General features: G+C 36.3%; 1 protein-coding gene across 8 annotated transcripts in view; it reads right to left on the minus strand.

Annotated features, from left to right (window-relative positions):
- The window catches only part of NCOA1 (nuclear receptor coactivator 1), a 115,607-nt gene that overhangs the window by 44,545 nt on the left and 49,347 nt on the right, over window positions 1–21,715 (minus strand). For all 8 annotated transcript variants that reach the window (XR_002830013.1, XR_002830014.1, XM_006091697.3 and 5 more), the window contains 6 exons: window positions 20,828–20,925; window positions 13,852–14,029; window positions 11,878–12,057; window positions 10,194–10,289; window positions 8,249–8,389; window positions 579–726 (listed from right to left, as the gene is read on the minus strand). Coding sequence is in view for 6 of the 8 variants with exons in the window: in XM_006091697.3 (XP_006091759.1) it covers window positions 579–726; window positions 8,249–8,389; window positions 10,194–10,289; window positions 11,878–12,057; window positions 13,852–14,029; window positions 20,828–20,925 (841 nt within the window). In the remaining 2 variants the exon portion in view is untranslated. The remainder of the gene's footprint in view (window positions 1–578; window positions 727–8,248; window positions 8,390–10,193; window positions 10,290–11,877; window positions 12,058–13,851; window positions 14,030–20,827; window positions 20,926–21,715) is intronic.

The following is a 21,715-nucleotide window of genomic DNA, read 5'->3' on the forward strand; positions in this document are numbered from 1 at the left end:
ATGCTAAATTTTAAATACATAGCGGTAAATGTATGATTCTGAATAATTCATAGGATAAAAGAATGGTCCCATGAATTTACCATATATACCACATGAATTTACCATATATACCAATGTAAGACATGTTTAGAGAGGAGAACAAATTAGGAACAATGATATTAAAAAATTTCAAGTTGATAGGTTAATGATTTGCGTTTGGAGAAACTATCAACTTGAACTCAGAAGCCATCAAAGTTTGCCCTAATGAAAAGGAAACATTTAAAAATAAAATAACAATATTAATAAACTCTCAAATCTTTTATAAGACCATAAATGGAAAGTTGAAGGTTTTTATCCACTTTTTTGATTTTTCCTCTAGAACACAAATTTTCAGCCTCACCTTTCCTGTCTCCCTTTTAAACAACAAAGCTACTGTTAGGTGACAAAACTATAAAACCCAATGTGGATATTTGGATTATATATACTCATCACACAAGTTTAATGCCTACTTTAGAATTTCTATTTTCTAGCCATTAAGAGTATAAAATTTTTTTCTAAAAAGAGATATGTGAACTGACTTATTTCATATGAGGTAGTACCTGTCGATGATATGAATTCCCATGATGAAAGGTTGCATGTCTGGACTTTGAGGGTAGCAAAGTTTACACTTGGTGTGGGCGCTAAGCATTGTCCCATCATTCAATATGAATCTATAGGATGGGCTGGAGGCAGTGCCACGAGTCATCACTGTTTCAAACAAAAGAGAAACCTAGTTAAAATTCTGACACTTGCACTTTGGGTAAAGGAGTTACCAAGCCTTACTTCTACCTAGAACTTCATTCTTAATATGCCCTCCCAAATGCTGCCTCCTCAGATTCAAAGAATAGTTCAAACAAAACAGATCTCTGAGGGGGAACATGATTCTGGCTGAAATATACCACCCGATGACAAGTTTTAATTCACTCCTACTTGAATGGGTGCCTTTTCACATAAGTTATGATTATGAAGAAACCCCAACCATAAAAAAACCAACCTTAATCTTTCCCTATAATAGGGCAGCTCTTTAAATTTATTGTGTCCATTAAAAATACCAGGACATTACCTTCTCCCCTCTCACTTTCAGTATTATGTTTAACAAGTTTTTTTCCCTTTACTGGCTGATTTTTTAATAACAGCTTTACTGAGATATAATTCACATATCATAAAATTCACCCTCTAAGTTTTGATTTGTTTACAGAATTCCTTAACTAAAAGTCAAATTTAATTTTTCACTCAGAAATGAATTCCTTACTGAATTCCTTACCCATCTCAATTTCAGCCAAATCACTGGCACATTTACCAAATATAACACAGAAAGAAATTTAGTTTCTAATGAAATAATAGATGACGAAAAAGAATCACGAAGGTCCTGACAAATTATTATATTCATATATGTATTATTTTTGATGTTTGAATTTAGCTTAGTAAGCAAATTAAGATAAAGCCAATGATTATTAATGTAAGGAACAAAAACTCGGTTAAAGCAGTCAACTCACTATCTAAACAACATAACTTTCTTTTGTAACAAAGCTTTTACTAACAGCAGACAAAACTCTAACCATATTGGTAAGTATTTACTAAATATAGGAAGGCCATGCCAAACTATTAAGTAAGAAAATATTGATCTTTAGTAATACAACATAATCCTATTTTAAGAAAGATTTAATAGGTAGCTTCAGCTATACCAAGCTTAAAAATCATATCCACAGAAACACAAGCATTACTACCACAATTAAGATTATAATTTAGCCTGTAATAAATGCACTCCTATTTTCCAAAGACATTTCAGAAAAGACTTCAAATACATTTTAAAGACATGTGAAAAAGACTTAAAATGACATATTAATAAGTAACTTCTGCAGCTATATGTTACTTTAAGTAAATAGAAGACATGTTCTATTTTATTGTCTTGTGTATTCCATATAAACTGAGGAGGGCATAAACTGTTATAAATCTATACCATCTGCCTAAGTACCAAAACCAGGATATAAACTTAATTGAAACAGTTAAAGATTTATGTGCAAACAACTGAATTCCTTACCCATCTCGCAATTTCAGCCAAATCACTGGCACATTCACCAAAGATAACACACAAAGAAATTTAGTTTCTAATGAAGTAACAGATGATGAAAATGTCTTTAATGAAAACTAATAATTTTTGTGTAAGATTATAAGTAAATGTTTGCAATAGCAAACCCTAAAAAATATTAACAATTCCTGATTAATATATTTTTGGAAAATACAACTATGATAAGACGTGGCCTTTTGAGATAATTAACTTTTGGGATAATGATAAAGCTACAGTTATATAAAGAGCCAGATAAAACGCAATATATTTCCTGTTATTTTGCATATGTCATTTTGTCTTTATCCTCACCACTGTCCACTGCTCTTTAGGATCTCCTATCTCTGGGAAACCCTCACTGGCTTTTCACCACTGAACTGAAGTGTCCAGTATGGTAGCCATCAATCACATGTGCTAATTAAATGTAAGATTAAATAAAATTTAAAATTCAGTTCCCCGTCACATTAGCTACATTTCAAGCACTCATGTGGCTAGGGGCTCCCACACTGGCAGCACAGCTCTGTACAATCTGACTTTGACTTGAATTTCCAATCTTATTTCTCATTGCTTCCTAAACATTTCTTCTATATCTCTTTGTAGGAGGTAGATAACTTTTTACACACTTCTTTTTCTTTTTCAGCTCAAATAAACATAAGGGCAAGTTTTATGCTCCATTCTTGTTTCCCACTCTCCATTGAATCTTGAACTATGATGCTATGCATATAAATTCATACAGTAAGTACTTGCTGATTGATTCTCAACTGAAATATCATCTAAACAGGGTAATATTGACCATAAATTTTCCTTAAAGGATAGATTTTAACTCTTAGCTATGTTCTCAAATGCTTATGTCTCAATTTATGTGTCTGCTCTTGTAGGAATCTAAACTTACTTTTGTAATAGAAATGGAGACAAATTTCTTGATTTATTGATAAGAAATTTGAGGAAGAACTAGAAACTCAGGCTAGCATGGGAACATTAAGACACTTAATGTGGACTACAGAAACATCAATGGTCTTTTGGTAATTGTGCTGCCTTAACTTGTAGGACCATATCTAAAATAGTAAAAATTCCAAAACTGGAGAATTCTTATTGATACAAGGACATGGTTACACTTTAATGTTTGAAGTTAGATTACTGATTTTGGGTGAGAATGTGTAGAGTAAGACTTAGCACATCATAATTCACACATCACTCTTTGAAATAAAAAACATCAATATTAAATATAGTAAAACTTTAATTAGACTATCCAGTTAAAACTTTAATAAAGACTATCCAGTTAAATCAAACTCTTCTACTGCTCAATTGTTCAGATGGAGAGGTCAACAGGCAGGCAGCATATGGATCAAGAGCCTAGGAGTCAGATTCAGGGTTGAACTTTTCAAGTTTAGGACTTAATAATGCACATTAACCTTTGCCCATCATCACTAAAATGTAGCCAATAATGTTGTGAGATAATATCTAGCCTGGAGCCTAGAATAGAACATAGCAGAAACTGAATGTATATTCCTGAATAAACACCCCCTCCAAAAAACAATAACAACAACAAATAAGCAGGTTCCAAATTATCTATGTCCTGAATCATATACACATTCAGCTGATGCCTAGACACCATTTATACCAATAGTTGCAACCCCATAAAACAATCACTAATCTTTTGAATTAAGATATGAGGAAGGAAGTCACAATTGTTTACAGAGCTGTTTGGATGAACATTTGCTCTGCAAACCAAATTATACCCATAAGTGGGTTTCAAGATTTAGGCCTGGACAAAACTATTTGAAATCTCAGTTTGATCACACGTTCTGGCCTTATTTTCTGATCTAGTTTTGCCAGGCATATAGCTAGTATTTTGATCCCTGACTTCTGTGTCCATTTCTAAAAATTTAGAACACTTAGTGGGAAGGAATATTATTACTGACGTCCCAGAACCTCTTCAAAGAAACTTTAAAATGGCAACTGTTCTTGTTGTCTCATCCCTCCTTCTCCCCCTCCCAGAATAGGCCTCAATAGAGCTACAAAGCAAAGGGAATCACTTTCTCTGGTTATAGCAGCTGTAGAAATAGAGCTACTTGGGTTTTTACTCCACCCAATTGGATGCTGAGTTAACCTCAACAACCATGTTAACTAAAAAAAAAAAAAGACCGTACCCTTTTATGTAATGATGTTTACTTTGAATTTATATTAGTTCACACAAACACTCCATCCATGCTTTTGTTCCGGCCCTCCGGTCCAGTTTAAGAACCCATTGTGGCCCTCGAGTCAAAAAGTTTGCCCACCCCTGAAAGCCCAACATTTCCCATGACCACTACTCTCCCTAAGTGCTAATTGATGTGCTACAGATACAAGTATTCTGAGGAAAAATAAGTCTGGATAACAAAGTCATTGTTATGGTAGAACTTCCCAGAAACTTAAATTCCATAAATATGTCTAATGAATCGCCAAATGTGGGAGATTAAAACATTTCCCAAACTTAATTCAGCAGGAAACATCATTTCTAGTTGTAGCTATGACTATCTGGTGGACCCTAGAGCGCATTCCCAACATTTTCTGTAGGAAAACATCTTAGACTGTAGACTCTGATTCAGTAGTGTGGGTGGAACACAAAAAGCCAGTTTAACAACTTGCCCAGATGAACTTTGGGACACATTTAACCTAGACCCGTGGTCGGCAAACTGCAGCTCGCGAGCCACATGCGGCTTTTTGGCCCCTTGAGTGTGGCTCTTCCACAAAATACCACGTGCGGGCGCACATACAGTGCAATTGAAACTTCGTGGCCCATGCGCAGAAGTCGGTTTTCGGCCTGGGCGAGTCTATTTTGAAGAAGTACTGTTGATATTTGGCTCTGTTGACTAATGAGTTTGCCGACCACTGAGACCTTTCTTTAAAGGCATGGTTCTGAATTGAACAGAACCTCAGAACCTTTCCAAATGATATACACCTGCATGGACCTTCTCCTAGTTTAAAAAATTCCTCAAGTGTTGTTGTTTTTTTAATTGATTAAGTTATTACATATGTGTCCTTATCCCCACGTTATCCCCCATAAACCCCCTCTCATGCCCTCACCTCCCTGTTGTCTGTGTCCATTGGTTAGGCCTATATGCTAGCATATAAGTCCTTTGGTTGATTTCTTCCCCTTACCCCCACCCTCCCCTACCTTCCCTCTGAGGTTTGAGGGTCTGATTGATGCTTCTCCGTCTCTGGATCTGTTTTTGTTCATTTGTGGAATATAATGAACAACATAAACTGATGAACAAAAACAGATCCAGAGACTCAAGTGGTTTTGATATCCATTTCTCCCTAATCTCAATGGAGAACCATCGCTGTAATCTAGCTCATGCTAATGTTCCCATATATGCTTTGGCTGAAAAGCATTTTCAAATTAGATTCTGGAAAATGAAATGTGAAAAGCAGTCCATGAGCTTCCCTGTCAAAAGCAGCTGAAAAACTAAATAAAAACCAACTTAAAACTTTAATGTATATTAAGATTTTATACCAGCCACTGCCTTCAAGAGTAAATTAATGGACAGGAAAAAAGAACACAGATGGAGAACAAATTTTTCTTGCTTAAAAATTAATCACTGTAGAATTTTACAAACTTTTAAGCTTTTTAAAAGTTTTATAGACAATCAAGGATACACTGATAATTGTTGCACTCTTTTCACACTGTCCGTAAGTGAAGAAGCAGCATCAACCCTAGTTCTTAAGTTGATGTACAGGCATATCTCATTTATTGCACTTCACTTTATAGTGCTTCAGAGATAGTGCGTTTTTTACAAATTGAAGGTAGGACCCTCCATTAGCAAAAAGATTACGACTCGCCCTGACCGGTTTGGCTCAGTGGATAGAGCGTCAGCCTGCGGACTGTAGGGTTCCAGGTTCGATTCCAGTCAAGGGCATGTACCTTGGTTGCGGGCACATCCCCAGTAGGGAGTGTGCAGGAAGCACCTGAATCGATGTTTCTCTCTCATCGATGTTTCTAACTCTCTATCCTTCTCCATCTCCCTTCCTCTCTGTAAAAAATCAATAAAATATACTAAAAAAAAAAAAAAAAAAAAAAAAAGATTACGACTTGCTTTACTGTGATACCCTCTCTATAACGTGGTGGTCTGGAATAGAACCTGAATGTCTCCGAGGTATGCCTGTATTTAAGCATTACCTTTGGAGCTTTTTAAGATATCTGGTTCCTCACCTGAGACTTTAATTCAGCAGGTCATTCCCATATAGGGGTGATTCTCGTGTAAGTGTTTAATTTTTCTTATCAGGTTAGATACTGCTAAATATAAAATATCAGAAAAAGATATTTTACTCAACCCATGACTGCTGTTTGGTAAGTTGTCCTGAATCTCCAAAACACTAGAATCAAGAGTCATGTGAACTCTGGACAACTTAATTCTGAAAAAAAACCCCACAAATTATTTCTACTGAGGAATTTTTTTTTCTTAAAAAAAAAGAGGGAAGATAGGACATTAAGAAATGACTAATGGGAAGAAGTTCTTTACAGTTTACTCTAAATTATTTCACTTCATATGCTAATGATAGATTAGTTACTTATTAAACTTTAATCAATCTATTTTATAGAGAATTCGCACAGTTTGTTTAAGCTGTGCTTCAATCACATCTATGGGGAGCCCAATCATTTGGAGAATGAGATAATAATCTAGACCTTCTTTGCCTTAGTGGGAATGTAGATAAATTATAAGCAAAAAAATTAAGTCTTAAATTAAGGCAAAAATCAGAGAGTATCATATACTTCAGCACTTCAGACAGTAGTGGAAACAGTACCCTGAGTCTTAAGTCTATGCAAAAGTAAAGTGCCACTCTTGGGAAAGGGAGTCACAAAGTGTACATCCAGGGGGTGGCACTGGTTGTGTACTGTGATGGTTTCTAGACCTGACTGCACTTTAGGACTCCCTAAAGAACTTTCTAAAACACAGATTCTTGGTCCTATTCACTGCAATATTATTTTTAGGGATGCTATCAGTCTAGTAAAAGGCCCACTGCGGAACCATTAGTCTGTAGGATGCTAGTGACGAGACTAGTGAGATTCATACAGATGGCTTCCTAAAAAAAAAAAAAAAAAGTAAGCTGTTTCCTCCATACATTAGGAAGCAGTTACTGTTTCCTCCATACATTAGGAAGCAGTTGACCTAAAATGTAATGAATGGAAAATCATCTGTAAACATAGGAAACCTAATATTATGGGGAAATGTTAACATCAAGAAGGATGATGGAATAATGAAAAATATTTTTAAATTGTTTTTCAGGAATAGCCATGCAGAGAGTCTCTTTCCAAAGAAACTACTTAGAGTTTGGAGAATAAATTACATTGTGAAAGGGGCAGTAAACTACCATAATTACATGACAATATTTTTTTAAGTGCATCAAAATCCCTTTATCTAGAATCTCTATGAACTTTCTGGACTTAATTCTAAGATAATTTTCCCTGTCTTTCCTATAATACTGCTAAGTTCCTTAAGGGCAGAGAATATACTTGTTTTATACTCCCATAGGCTTACTATGATGCAGCATCTATTCAATTATTATTAGTTTCATATGACATACCTATAACTTGAAACTTCAACCTGAGTTAGGAGATGCAGGTACTGTAACAGTCATGAAGAAAACATTCACAATATAAATCTCAAAGCTCTTTGGACATGCCTGTTCTGCATGATCTTCCAGACAAAATGCCACTTCCTCTCTGAAGCCATCTCTGATTCTTCAGGTCATAATTAAATTTTTCCTTCTTTTATTTATACCTCTATTACAGCCCATGTCACACTGATCTTTAAAACTGTCAAGTATTCTCCTAATACAATTTAAGCTCCTTGACACCAAAACCCTGCTTCTTAAACATCACGGTATTCCTGCCACCTTACATAGTATTCTCTGCATGTAAGGAATTTTATACATGTCTGCCGAATGAATGAATGCACAAATGAATGAGTGACCACCACATGATATCCTAGTCTTTATAATGTATATCCCAAATTCAGGATCCACTCATGAATTACTTTGCTTACCCATTTCTTCCTTTCCTAAAACTGATTATTGCAAAAACTGTAATTTGGAGAAAATACTTATCAAGCCATAAATTCCATGTAAGTTATTCAATATTAATAAAGAGAAAAGTTAGTGAAAATAACTGAGAGAAAACTTTACCTTCTTGAAATAGTTGTCTGGCATAAGATGCCTCTCTGCCCTGAGGTTGGAAAAAAGCATAAATGCATTTTCTCACTAAATCTTCCCAGCCAGTTCTGCCAGCAGCTCTCAGGGAACTCGTATCAATAGAGATGATTTTACCTAGACAAAGAATAAAATTTTACATTTATGATAGCCTCCTGATCTAAATAATCTGTATTTCAAAATGAACAACCGCTTCTCAGAAATATTCTGCCTCCCAAATGCATAATGGAAAAAAGCACTGCCGAAACCGGTTTGGCTCAGTGGATGGAGCGTCGGCTTGCGGACTGAAAGGTCTCAGGTTCGATTCCGGTCAAGGGCATGTATCTGGGTTGCGGGCACATCCCCAGTGGGAGATGTGCAGGAGGCAGCTGATCGATGTTTCTCTCTCATCGATGTTTCTAACTCTCTATCTCTCTCCCTTCCTCTCTGTGAAAAATCAATAAAATATATTTAAGAAAAAAAAAAAAAAAATAAAAAAAAAAGAAAAAGCACTAAAAAGCACTATTAATTTTTAGTGCCTATGGTAACAAAGTATATCTGTGGCATGATAATGAAAAATTGTTTTGGCCTTGGAGTGTGTTACCTACTAGTATGTCATATTCTAAAATTCAATTCCAGCCAAGTATTAAAGGCACGCCATAATTAAAGGCACGCCATAAAGACCTGAAGCTGCTGGGACTAATGCTGCTCAGACTCCTCTGGCTTGCTCTCTAGCTACACACTAATGGCTGAATCACTCATTGGGGAAGGAGAGGCAGACATGAATATATTATTTTGGTAATTTATTTCCACCTACTCTTTAGTAAGAGCAGTTGGAAACGAACCTTTAAGAACACAATAATAAAGCATACAACATAGGAATATTAGATTTCTGGGACAAGAAAATTAGTAAATATTGTAAGAGGATCTTATAAACAATGATAAAGATGAAAAAGTACATTAAAACTAAACTTTTCACAAAGAATAAAATTTAGTAGAAATGATCTCTCTCTTTATTAAAGAGGTGAGTGAAACATATAACTCTGATGTAAAAACAAAAACGTGATGTGCTAGAGTGAAGATTAAATAACATGAAAAGTATTTTACAGTTTGTAAAGAACAGTAATAATTTGTTCTTGATGAGAATCAAACCTGAAGTAGCCTTTCAAAGAAGGCCTTATTTTCAGGCGCCATCACCTTTCCTCGCCCCGTGGCTCGCGTGCCCTTCTTTCAGTTCTTCTAACACACTCCTGTCATCCTGGGGCCCCGCAGCTGTCGCCTCAATCAGGAGCGCTTATTCTGCCCCGTGACCCTCCCCACCATTCCCTCCCAACACACATAATTGGCACCACCTCAAACTTAAGGGTTCAATATCAGCTCCTCAGCCAGGTCTTCATTAACCAGCTGATTTTAAACAGGTCCTCCTTATTAGCTTACCTTACCATCTTACACCTTTTCCATCATAAAACATATCATGATTTGTAATTACATCATTGCTTTTTGCTCAACCATGTACACTCTTAAGCAATCATACATAGTGACAGGCATTTCTAGGTATTCAAAAATTATGTGCTGAATAAATTTAAAGAATAAAGAAAAAAATAGCCAGATACATTTAAGCCACCATACTTGTATCCATTTATAAATATATGCATTTAAATCTACATTGCCAAATAGCTTTAAAAACTTTATTCCATGGTTATGAAAAATAATTTATAATAAAAACAAATATAGGTATATGAAAAGTTAAAAATAACAATGATTATAATATCTAAAATGCACAACATCAAAACCACCACTTAAAATGTTTTCTGTGTAAGACAAGTGGACATAGTGGAAAAGCAAAGAACAGATGGACACAATATCTGGGATGTAATTAATTTTAAAAGCATAGCTGACATCATTAATACTGATGGAACATTTTTAACTTTGCAGTTAATACCTGTAGTATCTTGCTTGGTCATAAAGGATTCTACACCCGTAATAGCTGGAGGCCGAGGTAATCTCCGTGCAATACAAATCAAACATGACTGGAAATCTGCCCAAAACAAGAAAGGGAAAATGAAAAGGGTAGAAAATGGTTCATAATCTATAACTTGACATTATCAGTTTTTATAGAAGTAATACATTTTATAGGATCTGACACTATACTGGAGTCACTCTATATAAAAGTATAATGCTAGAAATAAAATTGCTGGCAACCAAAAACAGGAAGCTCCAGGTAGAGATCTAGTTAGCATAAGTAATTCCTTCCCATGGACTGTTCTTACCTAAACTAGAAACTAGAGGAGACTGATGCATCTCATGTACTTGGATGATAAAAACTCAAAGTAGTTTTGCCTAGATTTAAGCAACACAGTGAATTTTAAAATACAGCTCTATGGTCAATTTCCTATACGCATCAGTACTTAATGGCCATAAAAATTATTCCTAAGTCCTGGCCTGGTAACTCAGTTGGTTAGGGCATCATCCTGATATGCCAAGGTTGCGAGTTCAATCCCCAGTCAGGGCACATACAAGAATCAACCAATAAATGCATGAATAAGTAGAACAACAAATCAATGTTTCTCTCACTCGCTCTCCCTTCCTCTTACTCTCTCTAAAATAAAATAAAAAATGTTCTTTAAAAAAAATTTAATTTTTGTAGCCATTAAGTACTGATGACTATAAGAAACTGACTATAGAATGTATTTAAAAATTTACTGTGTTGCTTAAATCTAGGCAAAACTACTTCTGTGCAGATAATAATTATCATATGAAAAAAACATTTAACTCTTTCTAAAGAAGCATAATTTGCCTTTGACACAGGACTTTATATTGTAGGATCTATAATTTTTTCAAAGTTCCAGCTCCAAATTTTTTGAATGTGCAACATCACATGGCTAAATATGAACTTATTCATATAAAGCAGCCGTGCATGTTTATTTTATAGAAAGTCCCCAGTTGATCATGGCACCCTTCCCTGGTGAGACCAGCTACATACTAGTACACAGCCTTTTTTTTTGCATCTGACTGACTTCTCATCTCCTACCTTCCCCGGTCCTTATTCCAGTTTCCAATTTGTGGTGTTCTTAACTTAGCTCAGTCTAAGTTCACATGGAAAACTCATCCACTGTCACATATTTAACTAAAGCCATGATGATGCCATGTTCATATTAGAGCTTCGGCTGTGTTTTCATCTGTTCATAAGCCTTCTCTTTATAAATTACCTTGTATAGCCTCAAAAATCTAACTCTATTCTCCAATGTTCCCTGCACTCTAAACTTGAAACTCAAAAAAAATCAGAGCTGTTCAACAGCCTGCTGCATCTGGTACGTTTCCAACTGGCAGGAGTTAGCGACATCTCTTATTTCTAGGCAGCAAGTTGGTACGAATTTGACATTTTACTAGGAATGCCAGCTTAAAATTGAGAAATTGGGGGCATTTTAAAGGGGTGATTATAGATGTTAGCAATTTTTTTTCTTAAAAATTAAGAAATGCATAGCAAGTTGAACAGCCATTATGATATATAATACAGTAACCAAAAATACTATCTTAAGAAGGCAGTTTTTATAATCAATTACCTCCCTATTCCTGAAAGCCATGGAAAAAGCAACTAAAAACCTTAAAGTCACCCTTTGTTTTACCTTCTCCATCTTCTTGAATTGATTTTGGCTGTGACACTGTGAAACACTGCATTACTTCATACCGCTGGCAAGCTTCTGGGTTCTCAGTGCCTGGCTCATCTGGAGGGTGAATTAGCATCCTGCAGTTAAAGGTATGGCTATTTCGTCGTGTTGCCTCTTGAGGCCAAGGAACTCCATTTACTGCGGAAGAGAAATTGATTATATCCCTGAATAAGTGAAAAAGTACAAAATCTGAAGATACAAAAGACACATTTAGCCATCTATTTAATTAGGTACTCAGATTAAAAGACAGACAGACCTCATCAGATCTAATGTTATCCTGAGGCAACAGAATACTTATCTTCCTTAGCAAATGTAAATGTCTACCAATTTGAAAATTGTAAAATTTCTAAGAGACTGTATAGGATTTCCTCTCTCAACGGTAAGGCCTTACAAGTACCCTAATTCATTAGCATTCTTTATATACAGAGACAAAAATTACAAATTAATAGTTTACTAGCTCTTCTACTCAAATTTAACAGCAGTTAACAAGCTTTTCCATTTTGTTTCCAGTTGTAGTCTGGCAATAAAAAATGACTGAAAACCTTAGGTCCATTGTCAAGCAGGAGTTTTAACCTGGCAGGCGTGAACTTTTAAGGATGGGCTTGTGCACCTTTTTGGATTCAAAGTTTCTCACAGGAGTCTGTGATTAAATAAAATATTTAGAGTAGATAGAGAACAACCTTTGTTTCTTATAACTATTTTTCCACAGTTTATATAATACTCTGAATATTGTGAGTAATCAGTAAGTTATTACATAAAAAATGACCATTAAAACAGAAATGTCACCTGATTCAGTAAAAGAAAATTGAATCTAGAATTCTAGAAAAGATGTCTGTACATTTCTTTCTTTCTTCTTTTTTTTTTTGTGTCTGTACATTTCAAAAAAGAATTTCTGTTTCTGTTTGGCAGGTCACCATTTCTACTGACCCTCTTTCTTTTTTACAATCTCATCACTCTATAGCTGTTAAGAGGGAATCCTGGACACAAACCTACACTGGAGTAAGGAGTCTTGGTTCTGCTACAGCTAGTGGTGAGGTTTGGGTTAATTACTTAATCTTTGCCTCATCTTTAAAATAAAGGAATCCACAATATTATCTCTAAAGTCATTTACACTCTAAAATAACGAGACACATAAGATCCATGGACAATTCACATATCGGACTAGGGATATTAATAAAAACAATCATTTCAGGTCCTCAGTTACTACTCTTTTCAAAGAAGAAATAAGTAAACAATGTAAAAAATAAAGAGCTATGGATAACATTTTATTTGCATGTTTGGTTTAGTCACATAGAATTTCTAGCCAAGGTCCTCCCTCCAGTTTTGGAGCAATATGCACATGGCTCGGTGAATGGAGCAGAAAGGCTAGAAATCAGACCCTATCCATTCTCTAAGCTAGGCTCCTTTGTCACTTAACGACCCGTCCAATCATTCTTAGAACTCCTGAGCTGAAACCACTTACATCCAAAAATGTTGATTTTAATAAGTACATAATATGATAGTATATCCCTCCTCCCTCCTTCCCTTTCCCTTCTTTCTTCCCTTCCTCCCTTTTTCTCTTTGAGCAGGGTGGTGGGAGGGATACTCATTTCTCTCTTTCTTGGACAAAATAAAAATGGAAAACAAAGGGAATTTCAAGCTGACGCTTCTGCTCGGCCTCCCATTACCATCACAATCCCGTGGCACAATCTGGAGGAAGAGGCTGAAAGCCTCCATCAGCTATTTGATGGCATTCCCTCTTCATATTTACATCTCAGACTGAAACTAAATTTTACAATATTTTAATATATGATAACATACATTTCTTAGAATAATACCATGTATTTATAATACTAGTATATTATTATATTTTATATTTAGGTAAATAATATATTTACATAAAGAGAAGCTACAGGGAGTTCATATTCTTTTAAAAAATACATTTCTTTGTACCTAGTGATTTTGGTAGCAGATTCTTCACAAATTCAGCATGATCCCCCACATGCAGTATGCTGTAGACACTGGTATTCATTAATTCTTCCTGATTGTAACCCAAGTAGCTGGTCACATTCTCTGACACAAATACAATTCTCCCTTCACAGTTCACAACAAAGAAAAATCCATCCAAAGCCTGCAACACCAAAAAAAAAGCGGGGGTGGGGGGGTTAAGAGGTTGGGAGGTTAAAAGATAAAAAGAAAAACAAACATATACTGTATACTTCTGTATTGAAAAAGAGGTCAGCAATATATGTCAAGTTAAAAAAAAAAAGGAGTGAGGGCTGAATAGAAGATTTCCTATTGCGTGCTCTCTGTGGACAGGACAGGATTTTTAAACAGTACACTAATGTTTCAAGTAGGCATAAATGAATATGTCAACTTTCTTCCTTAGAGAGACATTTTTTTTAAATTTCTTTATTGGTTAAGGTATTACAAGTGTGTCCTCATCCCCCCTTAGAGAGACATTTTATGGTAGCAGATCTGAAGTGACTGACCTATGCACTCATTTCTGCCCTTAAGGAACTTATGGTAAAGTGAGAGACATAAACATAATAAATTCCAGTGATGAATGCAGTGTCAGAGACATACACAGACTATTCTATGGACGAAGAAGGATACTTAATGGGGGGGGGGGGCAAAGAAAGCTCCTTACAGACCCCTACCTTAGTTATAAAAGGAACAGCCAAGGAGGGGAAGAGGAAGAGAGAAGAACAGTCTAGGCAGAGGGGAGAGAGTGGCAGTGCACGGGAGGCCCAAATCACAGAGATAGAGCCACGGCCTCCAGAAGCAGATGTACGGCCCCAAGGGGAACAGAAAACCCACAGGGGTGTAGTAAAAAGTTAGAACCTCCCCTTATAGTGTAATTCAAAACATGAGGAAGAAATTAAGCTTAATATACATAACGACACCCTGGTACCTCATTCAGTACTGACAGTCACATATCACAAACTGTGGAATCCCAAGAGAAGATCCAGAATACAGAGGTGGATGGTGGCCCCTTACTTATTTATAATCCTTCCATTTACTGAAATATATTGCAGTTTACTTGCTATAGAATGTATATGAGCAATAAAAACAAGACCTTTAAAAAAATAGAACATTTACAGGATCTTGTAAGAGGCAAATCCTTTGTATCACATAGGCGTTTGCTGGTTATCTGTGACAAATTCTTAGAAGAGCTGTCTAACAATGTTTATGGGGCTGCTAATTTTCTTTTTAAGAGAGACACGTGTCCCAATTTGTTGACCTTTTCTATGAGACAAGTGGTAATGATAATATGCTACCTAGCAGATTTTTTCCAAATAATAAAACATTTAATTTTGTAACTCAGGTGAATGAGAGGTGAAAGGACATTCAAAACAGAGGAAACAGCTCAGAGGTTAAAAAAATCACTTTGTATGCACTTGTAATATATGTGTTATATTTAACAGTAAAAAAAAATTTTTTTTTAAAGCTTCAAGGAAAAGCAACAACAAAAATAAGGAATTAGTCCCAAAGGCAACGGAGATCTTCTTGAAGGCACCATTTTTATGGGAGAGTGACATAATATACTTTTGCAAAGATCTTTCTGGCAGTGGGTGTGGTGTGGCGCTGGGAAGCAAGGAACTCAGTTGCAATGCTATTGCAATAGTCCAGTTCAAATAAGAGCCTGAATGAAGGCGATGGCAGTGGAAGCCGAGAATTTGACAGAAGCGGAACAAATGGCACCTGGTCACCTGCAGCACCTATGGGAACACACATTTGGGGTGATTCTTCACTAATGATTTTAGGGTCCTGGTAGATAAGTGCCTTTCCCTAAGGGACTCGGGGGGGGGATCTAGTCTTTTCCTTTTTTAACGTTTTCTTTTTATAAACAGAAGTTAAAAGGAAGGATTATAAATTTAGTTTTAGAAATATTACATTTGAAATGACTGAGGAACATTCAGATAAAGATGTTCAAAGGGCAGCAGGATATCATGAAAGGGATGCTCTGAAGAGAGATCATTTCGATTTAGAAGTACACGTATCATCTGTGTGGGGTTTTCTGTTTATTTGTTTTTAACGACCGTCATCTTTTCTCCTTTCACAGAATATCTGGTTTCCTTTGGGGAGTTACTTGTTCCCCATTAAATGAAATCTCGTGGGATTCCTAATCAGGCCATTGGGAGACCTCCGCCTGCCTCACTGTGCACCTTGCAGGGAATGACGAAAAGACGGAACTTGGCTGGAATACATTCGTTCTAGCAGCAGGGTGCAGCCCAGATAGGTCTTTCTCAGAGTCTACTTGAATAGTTTTGGCTTTCTAGCCTCCTAAAGAGATTTTGTTTTCATCCTATTTTCAAGCATGGTTCTGTGATTTCCAAACAGCATTCCAATTAATTCACATTTACTTAATTTCGTCCGAATTGTTGTCTTTTGCTTGGAATCCAGAGAATCCTAACTGATGTTTTTTGTTTTTAATATATTTTTATTGATTTCAGAGAGGGAGAGGGAGAGAGAAATAGAAACATCAATGATGAGAGAGCATCATTGATTGGCTGCCTCCTGCACGCCCCTACTAGGGATCGAGCCCACAATCGGAGCATGTGCCCTTGGCTGGAATCGAACCCGGGACCTGCCAGTCTACAGTCCAATGCTCTATTCACTGAGCCAAACCAGCTAGGGCCTAACTGATGTTTTATATACACATATACATGTGCACACATACACACCAGTACATCATATAGACATAGACGTAGATCCCAAACTTCCCAGGAAATGCACACAGAATTTAAAAAAAAAAAAAAGTAAGAGTCAAGGTCAGAACTCTGGAGAATGCTAACGTAAGAGGAAGGCAAAGAAAGAGAAATGTGAGACAGAGGTTAAGGAACAGCCAGAGAAGAGAGGTGATCGTTCTATAAAAGATGCCACGGGAAGAGCTTTAAGGAAGAGGGAATGGGTAGTCAAATGTGCCAAGAGGCACACAGCAATGCAGGGATGGGAAAAAGCAAGGTAAGGAAGCGTGGATGCACATGCAAGATGTAGGGAGACCCTGAGACAAGACCAGAACTTTTCTTGGGGTCCAGGGGGAAATAAGAAGCATTAGAGCCAGGTAACACAGAGCTCTGAATAGGAGGCAACAGAATTTAGACAACAAGGAGCAGTGGAAATGAGGGGCTTAAAAAAATGCCTGTACTAAACCTTAGCTATGGTGAATTGGGCTGCTATGAACATAGGGGTGCATATATCCTTTCTAATTGGTGTTTCTAGTTTCTTGGGATATAGTCCTAGAAGTGGGATCAGTAGATGAGTGGATTAAAAAACTGTGGTACATCTACACAACGGAATACTACACTGCGGTAAAAAAGAAGTTCTTACCATTTGCAACAGCATGGATGGGACCAGAGAGCATTATGCTAAGTGAAATAAGCCAGTCAGAGAAAAATAAATATAGCATGATCTCACTCATTTATGGAATATAATGAACAACACAAACTGATGAACAAAAACAGATCCAGAGATAGAGAAACATCGATCAGACCTTCAAACCTCAGAGGGAAGGTAGGGGAGGGTGGAGGTAAGGGGGAGAGATCAATCAAAGGACTGTATGCATGCATATAGGCCTAACCAATGGACACAGACAACAGGGGGGTGAGGGCATGAGTGGGGAGGATGGGGGGTAATGTGGGGATAAGGACACATATGTAATAACTTAATCAATAAAAAAAATTTAAAAATGCCTGTACTGATGAGTATTTACCATGGGCCAACAGGTATTTGTTAAATAATAAATTCTAATACCACTGTCTCTTTAAATGTGGGGGAAGTACTTCCAATAACTTCATTCTTTTTTTAATACCTTCATTCTTAATCCATGTTACTTTTTAAATTTTATGTTTTAAAATGGTGGTGGGGAGACAAGTTGTGGGGTGAGAATTTCTCATATTATGGTGGATGTTCGGACACGTTTAGATGTGCAGATCTTCTAGATGAGCAAGTCCCCTCCAGATCAATACTGTAAAACAAGAACTTCCTGCAACACTGGAGTATTCTGTACCTGCAATACAGTAGGCACTAACCACATGCAGGCACTGAGCACTTTAGTGGCTCCTGTGACTGAAGCTCTGAATTTGTTATTTGATTTAATTGTGAATAGCCACGTGTGGCTAGTGGCTAACTTACTAAACAGTGCAGCACTAGACTGCAGCCTAGATGATGCAATGGACAATCTCATGGTGGCTTTTTACCACTTCTTCTTGGCTTCACTGGATCAGACTCTACAAAGTTTAAGGCAACGAGGATGGGGTTGGAGAATAGAGAAGAGGAATAGAAAAGGCTGTCCATGAAGGCAACTCTGAAGTCAGTAAAAGTTAGTAATTCTATTATACAGTCTGTTTCGTGTATCTATAGCTCATAAATAAAAATTATTATTTGCTCGTTAGAGTCAAGAACCTAAATATATCTCTGAGTTTTTGAAATTTCTAATTTGTTGTTCTGTTTTCACAGTTGAAAATGCTTGCCTAATGACATTTAATCCGTGTGTAATGTTGTGTTACAATTTCCCTTTGATTCATAGTGGTTTTCAGGGTAATAATTTCATCAGCTAAAAAAAAACACCTTACTTTGTTTTCTTGTAGTTTTGAGTGGATGTTTTGCTGTCATTTCTGTTCATTTTAAAGTGTTGGGGACCTTTCTCATGCAGCAATAACAAATGTTTACATAAATTAAAGTAGCAGTAGCAGTATTCTGTCTGCAGTTGTGCTGCACTCAGCTTGTGGACCATCTATTTGCTCTCCTTGTTGATCTCTGTGGTTTCTGAAGAACGTGTGGAACTAGGATTGAAATGATGACATTTTCCTACAGGAACTCCAGAAACCTCGAGGCCCTCTATACCTTATATTTATTCATGATCTCAAATGACATTATATGAACAAGATAAATTTAATGAGTATTTAAAGAAATGAAAGGAGACAGAAGATTCTTAGGTTAGTTTTAAACTCAGGGCACCAAGAAGGCAGGTAGAACTCCCATAGAAAAATTAGAAGATATGACAAGACTCATCTACTAACACCCTGCAGAGGAGCAGAGATGAGCAGTAAGCGCTAGGCTGGAGCAGGTCTCCGGGAAGGGCCTACGTGGAACCAAGTAGCGGGACAGTGACAGGGACCAAGCAGGGGGAAGATGGGGGTAGAAGCGGGAAATGAGCCTAAAGTACTTTTCTTTCTTTAACTTATTTTCCTCTAACAGCTTATATTAAAAATTTTCAAAATATAGCAAAGTTGAAAGAATTTTGTAGTGAACATCTATATATTCACCACTTAGATTCTACCATTAAAATTTTTACTATACTTGTTACAACACTGTTTCTGAACTGCAGTCGCGTTTAATGGCTTGTGAAAAGAATATAATAAAAAAAATCAGCCAGAACCGGTTTGGCTCAGTGGATAGAGCGTCGGCCTGTGGACTCAAAGGTCCCAGGTTCGATTCCGGTCAAGGGCATGTACCTTGGTTGTGGGCACATCCCCAGTGGGGGGCGTGCAGGAGGCAGCTGATCGATGTTTCTCTCTCATCGATGTTTCTAACTCTCTATCCCTCTCCCTTCCTCTCTGTAGAAAATCAATAAAACATTAAAAAAAAAATCAGAGTCCATCACGTGTGGTAGCTTCCTCCTCTCCCACTTACATGTGTATGCATGCACTGGCTCAGAGAGAAGCTTCTAGCCAGTATCCAATGCCTTCTGTATTTCACAGTTCTAAACAGTATGTGCTCATTCCCTAATAAAAATCATTACAACCAATAGTCTAATGTTATAAAGTACTGTCTAACATGGAGGAGAAATAAAGAATTTAAATTTTGAGGGGAGAAGAAGTTGCTAATACGAGAGTCAAAAATGTTTAGCAGCCTGTAAAAAGTACAGAAATGGAGTATGGGAAGAGGTTAAAGCAAGAAGTATATATTTTGGTGTCATCTCTTTAGAGATGAAAGGTGAAGCAAAGAGAATACATAATATTTCTGGAACCAGAAAAGCAAGAATTGAGTTTTGAGAATGTTCTCACATCAGCAGTGTTGGTAGAAGGAATTATGGTTAATGCAAAGACACAGAAATAGGGCAAGAGGAAAATATGTATGAAGAAGTTAGAAAATAAAGAGACCCATACATGTTTGTTAGAAACACTTCACCAGAAAAAAAGGGCCTTGAGGTAGGATAAGGAAAGAATAATCAATTTTATGTCTAGCTATATCTCTACTTTATATATGTAATATAATACATGCTAAAATTAGGGCTAGAGATAGAAGAGTATACACTGTGGGGAATAAGTGTGTACATACACATACATATATTTTTAAACATTCATGTATGAGAGTGAACATTTATGGTGATGAGCACACTTGGAAACGAAACATCTGTGTTGAGAATAGAGGGAGTAAAGATTAAATAGAAAAAACAGGAGTGAAATTACACAGCAATTACAGAGTAATTCCATTTAAAAGTTCTTTACTTTAAAAAACTTGATAGAAGGTTGTTAAAATAGTACATTCTCTTAGACTGTTTGCATAAACAATTAACCAATTTTTAGTCAGAAAACTTTTCAGGAAAACACCTACTGCAAAAAATGAGGCATCCCTTATTCAAAGACGAAATTCTATAGTAGGCACATAGATAGCACTAGCTAGCTAAAGAATTCTGCTTTAGTTTCCCAACTAGTCCTAACCACCACAGAAATAAATGGCAAAGCTATTCGGTAGGCTTTAGTTTTCCATCTCACTATTTAGAATGCCTTCATGAAAATGTCTTATGATCATTATTAACATTTAATTGTGAAACAGTAACAACTGTCAAAATAGTTCCCAAAATAAGTATTCAAGTTCTTTAAAACTTTAATTTGTTTTATAATTTATTAACTGGTTATAAGAGACAAAAGAAGAAAAAGACCCAAACTGGCTGACTTTCTGCGTCAGTGAGAACAGCTACCTCCAAAAGAAGAGGTCCCAAGGACTCCTTTTCTATCACTCCTTGACTACTCGATGAGATGTCCGACTTCTGTACTTCATCATCAGCTGTTGATTTCTCTATAATAAAGAACCAAAAAGTCACACATCCAAAATGGGCTTATTTCTATAATGACAAGTTTAAGAAGACACAGACTCACCTAATTTCAGGTACAAATAAAATATATATTTATTATCTAGGCCAGTGATTTTCAACCTTTTTCATCTCATGGCACACATAAACTAATTACTAAAATTCTGCAGCACACCAAATACATTTTTTGCCAAAAAAAAATAGGTATGATTTTGAAACATTCACACTGGATGGTTACTATTGTGTTGACTGCTGTCATTTTTTTTTATTTGGTAATCTAAGGGGGAAAGGGTTAGAACCCCTAACTAGTACTAACAGGTATTGCATGTTTTAAAAATTTTTGTGGCACATCGGTAGAAAATTGCTGACCTAGGCACTTTCACATTTAGTCTTAATTATACTTGTTTTATAGAAGATAAAATTGAGGGTCACAAAGGTTAAGTAATGCATTCCAAATAATGTAGTAACTAATTAGTGGCACTAGGAGGACTTGAATTCTGACCTACAAAGTCCAGTGTTCCAACAGTGAGAAAAATGGTATAATTCTATAGCCTTTTAAAAAGTCTACACCAAAAAATTTAAGAAATGGATAAATTGTAAAAGAATAATTACTTTTGTCATTTTTTTTTCTTTTCTGATCAATTGCCACTGAAGAGAAAGTGAAGATATGATTTTTCCTTTTGGGAGTCTGCATGAACAACTAACCTTTCACACTCATGTCATGATGATCTGATTGGTAGTAAAACTAACTGCTAGAGTGCTTTGAAATTCTTTTGT

The sequence above is a fragment of the Myotis lucifugus genome, unplaced genomic scaffold, assembly GCF_000147115.1.
Source record: "Myotis lucifugus unplaced genomic scaffold, Myoluc2.0 scaffold_94, whole genome shotgun sequence".
NCBI classification, from domain to species: Eukaryota; Metazoa; Chordata; class Mammalia; order Chiroptera; family Vespertilionidae; genus Myotis; species Myotis lucifugus.